This window comes from Cajanus cajan, chromosome 3, assembly GCF_000230855.2.
Source record: "Cajanus cajan strain Asha chromosome 3, NIPB_CcT2T_4, whole genome shotgun sequence".
In the NCBI taxonomy this organism is placed as follows: Eukaryota; Viridiplantae; Streptophyta; class Magnoliopsida; order Fabales; family Fabaceae; genus Cajanus; species Cajanus cajan.
The window spans coordinates 77452474-77460852 of NC_138519.1; the positions used below are offsets into that span (position 1 = coordinate 77452474).

The 8379-nt window shown below is 39.4% G+C and overlaps 1 protein-coding gene across 1 annotated transcript; it reads left to right on the forward strand.

Annotated features, from left to right (window-relative positions):
• Positions 1–1290: 1290 nt before the first annotated feature.
• LOC145956474 (uncharacterized) lies at positions 1291–5370 on the forward strand. The gene is made up of 3 exons (XM_083072079.1): positions 1291–2150; positions 2250–3001; positions 3474–5370. The coding sequence occupies exons 1-3, from the start codon at positions 1291–1293 to the stop codon at positions 3614–3616; spliced, it is 1755 nt and encodes a 584-aa protein (XP_082928205.1). The 3' UTR covers positions 3617–5370.
• Positions 5371–8379: the final 3009 nt, after the last annotated feature.

Here is an 8379-nt window from a genome sequence, read left to right on the forward strand (position 1 = left end):
ATCCTGGGTTCTTTTTATTTAGACTAGCATACGAACGTATTTCAATTTAGGTGCTTTACTGTGTTATCGTGTTCCCGCGAATGGAGAGTAGGATGAAAAAGTCTTAGCAACTACTTGTTTCAAAATGTTCTTCGATTAAAACAAACAAGCAATGTTCCCGCATGCAAATAACAATATGAATAGAATGAACAATGTATACATTCGCAATACAAATCATGTTCAGATTACATAATGTTCAAGCATTACAAGATTGAAGTCTATGACTACGTAATTAAAAGAAGAGAAGAAAAAAGAAAGACTGCACTAATCCTACTCCTAAAAAGAGAAAAGACAAGTGGCCGAGAAGTGATCATACCCAAAGATGATTCCTCGCATGGAAGCCATATGTGCAGGCAGAGAATGCTTCAGAATTTGGTTAGAGTATGAGTTTTCCGACCTTCGTAAAGGTCCGTACTCCTTGTATTTATAGAGCAATCACGGACGGTTAATTCTGTACATGTACGCGTTTGACTCATAACCGCTATCCACTATATTTGCTACGTGGTCTTGACTCACAACTTCCTTTAACCGCTCTTCCCACGTTCCTTGTTTCCTCGATTGATTTTTTGGTAACCGTTTTGGCTTAACCTCCATGTTCTAAGAGTCTCAACTTTTCAACTATTCTCGAGCAACACTTGTTTTTTCGAGTCCCATAATTTCGAGTGCTCTCACGCCCCACATGAGATTAGTCACAAGTATTCAGCATGTGTTGATTTTACTTCTCAGGCAGCGCTATCAATCTTTTCGAGTCACATGATTTTCGAGTACGCCTAACAAATGCCCCCCCTAGGAATTTGGTTTCGATGAGCATCTTAGGAGAAAACTAAATTCCTATCAAGGTTGTTCTTCGATACTTCCTCGATTTGTTTCTTGATGTTCACTTTTCTTGACGTTAACTTAATCTTTCTTTCGATGAAAACCTATTCTTGTAAGGTACTGACCATTTGGATGTGACATTGATAGCTCTGACGGCGCACACTTCTATTTTTCCATAAATTTGTCTTCTGATATGAAATGTTTTGGCGGTTGTTTTGGAAATTCAATTTAATATTTCAAATAACCTTGCCTAACCTAACCCGTTTCAACCTAGACCCATTTACCTCGTTTAAAACCCCTTTTTCACCCTAGGGTTAAATTGTTTTCACCATTCTCTTCCTTCGTGCCCAAGTTTTCTTGCTCACTGTTTCTTTTTTTGCTCTGGTTCTTGATCTTCTTCTCAGACCGTTCTCTCTGTTCTTGCTTTTGTTCGTTATGGCTTCTTCTGCTGCGTCCACTTCCGCTGCCGTAGCTTCTTCAATGTCTCCTACTGCCACCACTTCTTCCCCTATTTTGACTGCTACTACTTCTGCTGCTATGACCACCACTCCGGTAACCACTATGGCCACCGCAACTACTACCCAGGACACTCCTCTGCTAATGACTGGTGCTCAAGTTCAAAAGGTCAAAGAAGGTGATGACACTTTCATCCCAATCCCAGGCATGGAGGAGGCTAGTTTGAAAATATACCAATCTCAGGTACTTCTTCCTTTTTCTCTAGCAGATGGTTCTGTTCATGCTTTCCTTGGTCCTTTTGCTGGTCAAAATACCAAGAGATATGGTAATACCCTTTTGCCTGAGGACTCCACCACCCTACCTTTCATTTATTCCCCAGAAATAGACCTAAACCTTTTTGGGGATACTGCCAAAATTTTTAGAGCGTTTCCCCCCGTTAAAGAAAGGCACCTCTCTTGGTTAGCTCGTGTAGAGGCTTCTATGTCCTCAGAATGGAAAGAAACAGGTATTTTTGAATTTATCCAACTAGCTAAGTTCGACCTCCATCTTTTCGACCCTCAAATGCTCCTTTCTGCTATCTTCTTCTGGAATAGAGAGACTCGGGCTTTCGAGTTTCCTTGTGGCTTCATTTGCCCGACGTTACTTGATGTTGCTGCTATAACAGGGTTAAAGCCTATTGGAGATAGGTTTTATCCTGACGCCTTTGAAGAGGAAATTTCGATCAAGGATACTTCAATTTCTTGGGATAAGAAGACCTATTTGGCCTTTATTAACGCGCATATGGGACAACTGGACACGCCTGTCTCACCTTCAGAGCATATTGCCTTTCTTATGTACTGGTTGTCCGCCTGTGTCTTTTGCACCCCTTCGCTTCAAGTCCCAAAATATTATTACAATTTAGCTTAGGCTCTTCATTTGCAAAGGAAAATTTGCTTAAGCAAACTACTTCTGGCCTCTCTTTATACTTGTCTTGATGAAGCTTCCGAAAGTCTTGCTCGAGAATCTGGGCCTCGAAATCTCTCTGGCCCGTTATGGCTACTTCAACTTTGGCTCAACGCGCTATTGGAGAAGAAACTTCATTTGCCCTCAAAACCCATTCCCATATGTGAACTCGAAGGAGCTCGTTTAACAACCCTTACCCCTCGAAAGCGTCTGGTAGACAATTTCGAGAAATATATTAGAGCCATCCTTAGCTTCACTGACTTCACTGAAGACTTAGCCCCTTTCATTCGACCGAATTTGATAGGTCCTACATGGTTGCGTCAAAATAATCAAGTTGGTAGCATAAGTCCAGCTTCAACTGACCTGTGGTTTGGATTCTTGTCTTGGGATGTGATCATGTCGGGTATGAGGCAAAAAGATGTCAGACTTTATCCTTATCAGCCCCAACTTTTTGCTCGACAGTTTGGGCTTTGCCAAATGAAACCTCTTCCCCTTCGACGTAAAGAAGGCATTGATGCGGATATTTGTGTCGAAAAAGGGAATTATGAAGAAGTCCTTGACTTCATCCTTCGCCCTGATAAAGAACTTAGGCTTACACCGACCACCTTTTCTCCTTCCTTCTTAGTCTCAAAATGCTACCTTCGATGGTGGTGTTACTATATTGTAGATAAACTCACCGATTTTGATGGCTTTCTGAAAAAGCTGATTAGTTCTCCTCTTTCTTGTTCGCAGGGGCCTAAACAACCAGGTACTTTCAAGAATCAACTTATCATTTATCAATTCGAACAATTTTTTAAGGTTTGTTATCGACCTGACAATGCGCACCGAACCATTTTTGACGCTTCGGTCTCATTATCGAAAATGGTACAACGGAACATTCGCTCAAAAAAGGTAATAAATCCTCAAGGTAAAACTGATTTCGAAAAATTTTGTCCAAAGCATATACCTCCTCTTCCAAATGCCCTTTTTGGTCTAGTTAAACATGTATCTCATCCTCCTTGGGTGAAAACACTCGACCCGTTTTACCTTGAGCGCAAAGAAGTTCCTGTAAAGAATAAAGTTACCTACGCGAGATGTTCCGTGTACGATTTTCCTCGAAACAAATGGTGGCCATTATGTTGGGTCAATAACATTAACCCTCCTCCTGGTAAATATTTTTCACCTCCTTCTTCTTCGAGTATACCTTACACTTGTCTCACTTCTTTGCTCGAACCTTGTAGCTGCCATCCCTCAGCGTGTTCCTCGACATGTTGATCCAACTCCTGATTGGGAGAGTGACGATGACGAGGATAAAGAGACATCTAAAAAAGGTCGAAAGAGAAAGACTGCTGCTGACAAGGTTTCTTTACGTTCTAAGGTATAGCTTGTTTGGATTTGCAGTTTTTCTCGAAACTAATATTTTATCTTACCTTCTCGAAATTCCACTCTACAGAGTATTGGAAACTCGAAGAAACAAAGAATAGGTTCAGACAGTACCAAAACTGTAAGTAAATTAACTCAAATATCAAGGTTATTTTCTTGCTCGTGTTTCATACCTAATCAATTATTCTACAATTCAGGTCTCGACCACAAAAAAACAAGACAAAGGGAAAGGTAAGATGGTCTTGCCTCTTCCCAAGAAGCCTCAACAATCCTCTGGCGAGAAGTTGCTCAAAGACGCCATGAAGTCCGCTCCTAAGGTATCTCAATTTCGACGTCTTTCTTCATTTATATTTCTCTTATGCCTTTAACCGTTCTAAAATCCTATTAATAGGATATTGAGATTATCCCACTGGATTCTTCTCAAGGGGTGTCTCAAGAGGTGCAGAAAAACGTACCTCTTGTCACTGAAGTAACTCAACAGGTTCATGTTCTCATACCTTTCGACTTCAAATTTTCTGGTGTTTTAAGTTAATCTTTTAACTTACCCTTTCATTTCATCAGTTGCCTACCTCCCCAGTGGATGTTGCAACATTGGCCTCAGTTATGGCTTCGATAGAGGTTCCTCTTCAAGCTGAAGAGGATAGGGTTTCCCAGCCAGAGCCTTTGACTCATGCGGAGACGCAACCAGACTCTGCTCAAGGTGAACCCTCTTTTGAATTACGACCTCCCCTGAGTCCACACAAGGATATATTTCTTTCGACTTTACTTTTTGATATGATAACTTGTTAATGAAGATCTCTTATGTATTTCTCCTTGTGTAGGTTCTACTGAGTCTCCAAGACCTTTTACCACTTCTCCTTCGACCCAAGGAGGTGCTACTTCTTCTGTCCAGGGCTTCTCTTCCATTCCTTCTCCAGATTTGGATTTGATGAGTTTCTTCAACGACGAGGATGAAGATATCAATAGTATCTTCGAGGTCTTGGACAACTGGACTAGTGGCCCTTCTGGGTCAGAAAAAGAAAAATTGCCCACTGTTGAACCAGCTTCTGAAGTACCTTCTTACCAACCCTTGCTCGAATCGTTTCGATTGAAGGCATATGTCGAGGATCTCGATCAAGCCTTCCTTATCCCTGAATTTAAAACAGAAGTTCAACAAATGCTTGATGACCTGCTGAGCTATTCTGACCTTCCTTCTGACATTTCTTTGGAGCTTCAATCTTTTATCAAGCCTTTTAGCCGTGCATGGGAACTTCGAACTCAATGGTCTACTGCATATCAAGAAGTGACCCAAATTGAGGTCGAAACTGAAGGAAACCGTGCTAAGCTCGAGAAACTCCGAGACGAGTTGGTTTCTATCAAGAAATCAACGGAAGAAATGATTTCTGCTTTACAAGCATTGCAAAAGGAGGAGGCTGATATCGAACATGCTATCGAAGCCTTAAAACACGAGCTTGACAGAACTCGCTCGAAGAAGGATGGAGTGAAAATTAAGAGTCAAGAGATCAAGCAACATCAAACAGGGCTTAAGGAAGAGGGCAAAGCCATTTCTTCTCGCTTAGCAAAGACTTTAGAGCAGAAGAGGCATTTAGAAGCTCAATGTACGTCTCGCAAGAAAAATTTGGACGAAGCTTACAAAGCTTTCGAGGACTTCAAAAAACAATTTTGTAATAATTAGCGTTTAGATTTTTCTTTTCTTTCACTCTTATTAATTTATGTTCGTCCTGTATTGAACAATTCTCATTCTACCCTCTTTTGAAAATGTTTTAAGTATTTCCCATTCATGACTTTTCTTGTACTTGAATCATTTATCCCTTTAATCACGTATGCATTCTTTGAATATACTTGCTTGACTACAAAGGGACCTTCCCAATTATATGACCATTTCCCCAAGTATCGAGATTTTTGATCTATAGGAAGGATGACTTTTAATACCAGATCTCCAACTTGGAAACATTGGGTTTTGACCTTCTTATTATATGTTTTCTCGATTTTTTCTTTTTGTTGCACAAGATTTTGCAACGCAATTAACCTCTCTTCCTCTAAAGAAATTAACTCGTCATACATTAAACTCCAATAATCCGCAACAGGTAATTCATTTTGTTTTTGTATATGAATTGATTGTAAATTAATATCAATAGGAAGAATAGCTTCATGGCCATATACTAATTTATATGGAGTAGTTTTCGTGGCATCTCGAGGTGAATTCCTATAAGCCCATAGTACTTGAACAAGAGTCTCATGCCAACTTCGAGGTCTGTTTGATATATGTCTTTTGATTAAATTAATCACTACTTTATTAGCAGCCTCGACTTGACCGTTTGCTTGAGCATAATACGGTGTTGAAGTTATTAATTTAATCCCCCTCGACTCCGCATATCGAGCAATGTTTCGACCCGTAAAAACTGTGCCTTGATCAGTAGTGATTGTTTGAGGAATCCCAAACCTTGTGATAATATGATCCTCGATAAAATCAATTATGTCTTTTTGCTCGACTTCTTTTAAAGGAATAGCTTCAACCCATTTTGTAAAATAATCTATGGCGACTAGTATATACTTGTGGTTCTTCGAGGAAGGTGAGTGTATTTGGCCAATCAAATCCATTGCCCACCCTCGAAATGGCCAAAGCTTGATAATCGAGTGCAACTCACTAGCCGACACTCTTTGTATCGGTCCATGTTTCTGATACTCTTCACAACTTCTTGCGAATTCGATACAGTCCTTGATCATAGTTGGCCAATACAAACCTTTTCTTGATAATGCCCACTTCATTTTCTTTCCAGCTTGATGTGCTCCACAAATACCTTCATGCATCTCCGCCATTGCTATGTAACTCTCATCTTTCCCCAAACATTTGAATAAAACTCCGTCGAAACCCTTTTTATACAATTCATTGTTCAGTAAAAGATAACTAAGGGCTTGGAGTTTAATCTTCCTTTCTACCTTTAGGTTGGGATTTCGCAAGTATTCGATCAATTCGCTTCTCCAATCTTGCTGACTCACTGAACTAACATTTATAATTTCTCGGTGCTCCCCCAATTCATTTTCTGTGTGGATTAAATACTCAAGACATTCTTTACTTACTTTATACCCTGAGGCTGTTTGAGCCAACCTATTTGCAATGATATTTGAGCCTCAAGGAATATGTTGTAATTCGACTTCATCAAAAGTGTTAAGTAATTGCACGACTCGATCCTTTAATTCAATTAACCTCTCATTTAAGCACTTATATTCTTGTGTTAATTGTTTGACAACTAATTGTGAATCCCCTCGAATCAAAACATTTCGAGCACCCAACTCCATTAATATTTCGAGTCCAGCTATCAACGCTTGATACTCAGTTTCGTTGTTTGAATACTTTTTGTTCATTTTAAGTGACACTTTTGTCGGCAATCCCTGAGGGTTTAGGATTAAAAGACCTATTCCAACACCTGACTCATGTTTCGATCCATCAAAATATAATTGCCATGGTTTCGTGGTTAAGTATAAAATCTCTTTTGACTCATTCGAGTGATCAGCGAGAAAATCTGCGAGTACTTGACCTTTAACTGCTTTTAGTGGTTCAAAAGTAAGTGAATATTCAGTTAATGCAAGTGCCCATTTACCAACTCGAGAATGTAAAACAGGTTTACACAACATATACTTAATCACATTACTTCGACAAAATATTACAACATCACGAGTCCTAATGTAATACTTCAACTTTGTACAAGCAACATATAAACTTAAACACAATTTCTCTAAAGGGGAATATCTAATTTCTGCTCCTACTAACATTCGACTTAGATAATAGATGACTCTCTCGATGCCATTTTCATCTTCTTGCGCCAGCATGCCCGCAATAGTCGAATCACTAGTTGAAATGTACAACTTCAGTTGCTTCCCTTCAGAGATTGGTGCGAGTACTGGAGGATGAGCCAAGTACTCTTTGATGTTATCGAATGCTTTCTGGTGATCTTTATCCCATCGAAATTCTTGTTCCTTTTTTAAACGAAAAAGAGGAGAAAAGATTTTAGTTTTACCAGACAAGTTCGATATGAATCTTCGCAAAAAGTTCACTTTACCTAGGAGATTGAAGTTCCTTTTTGTTCGATGGAGGTTTAGTCTCCATAATAGCCTTCGTTTTGTTTCGATCCACTTCAATTCCTTTCTGGTGTATGACAAACCCCAGAAACTCTCCTGCTGTAACACCAAAAGCACATTTTAGTGGATTCATTTTCAAACCATGTTTTCTCATTCTCTCGAATGATAATTTTAAATGGCTTAGATGATCCTCTTTTCGTTTCGACCCAACAATTATGTCATCAATATATACTTGTACAAACTTACCAATTAGATCATGAAATATTAAATTCATTGCCCTCTGATAAGTAGCACCAGCATTTTTCAATCCAAATGGCATCATCACCCATTCATAGACGCCTAAGGCACCTGGACATCGAAAAGCAGTTTTCGACACATCGTTAGCTGCAATATAAATTTGGTTATACCCAGAATAACCATCAAGCAAACTCATAATTTCATTACCTGCAGCGGCGTCTATCATGTTTTCAGCAATAGGCATAGGATATTCATCCTTGGGCGTTGCTTTGTTGAGATCTCGAAAATCAATGCAGACTCTGAGTTTTCCATTCTTTTTGGTCACAGGCACAATATTCGAGACCCACTCAACATATCTTGAAGTTCTAATAAACTTCGCTTTTAGCAGTCTTTCAATTTCTTCTTTAATTTTCTCGACTACTTCAGGGGCAAATCTTCGAGGGTTTT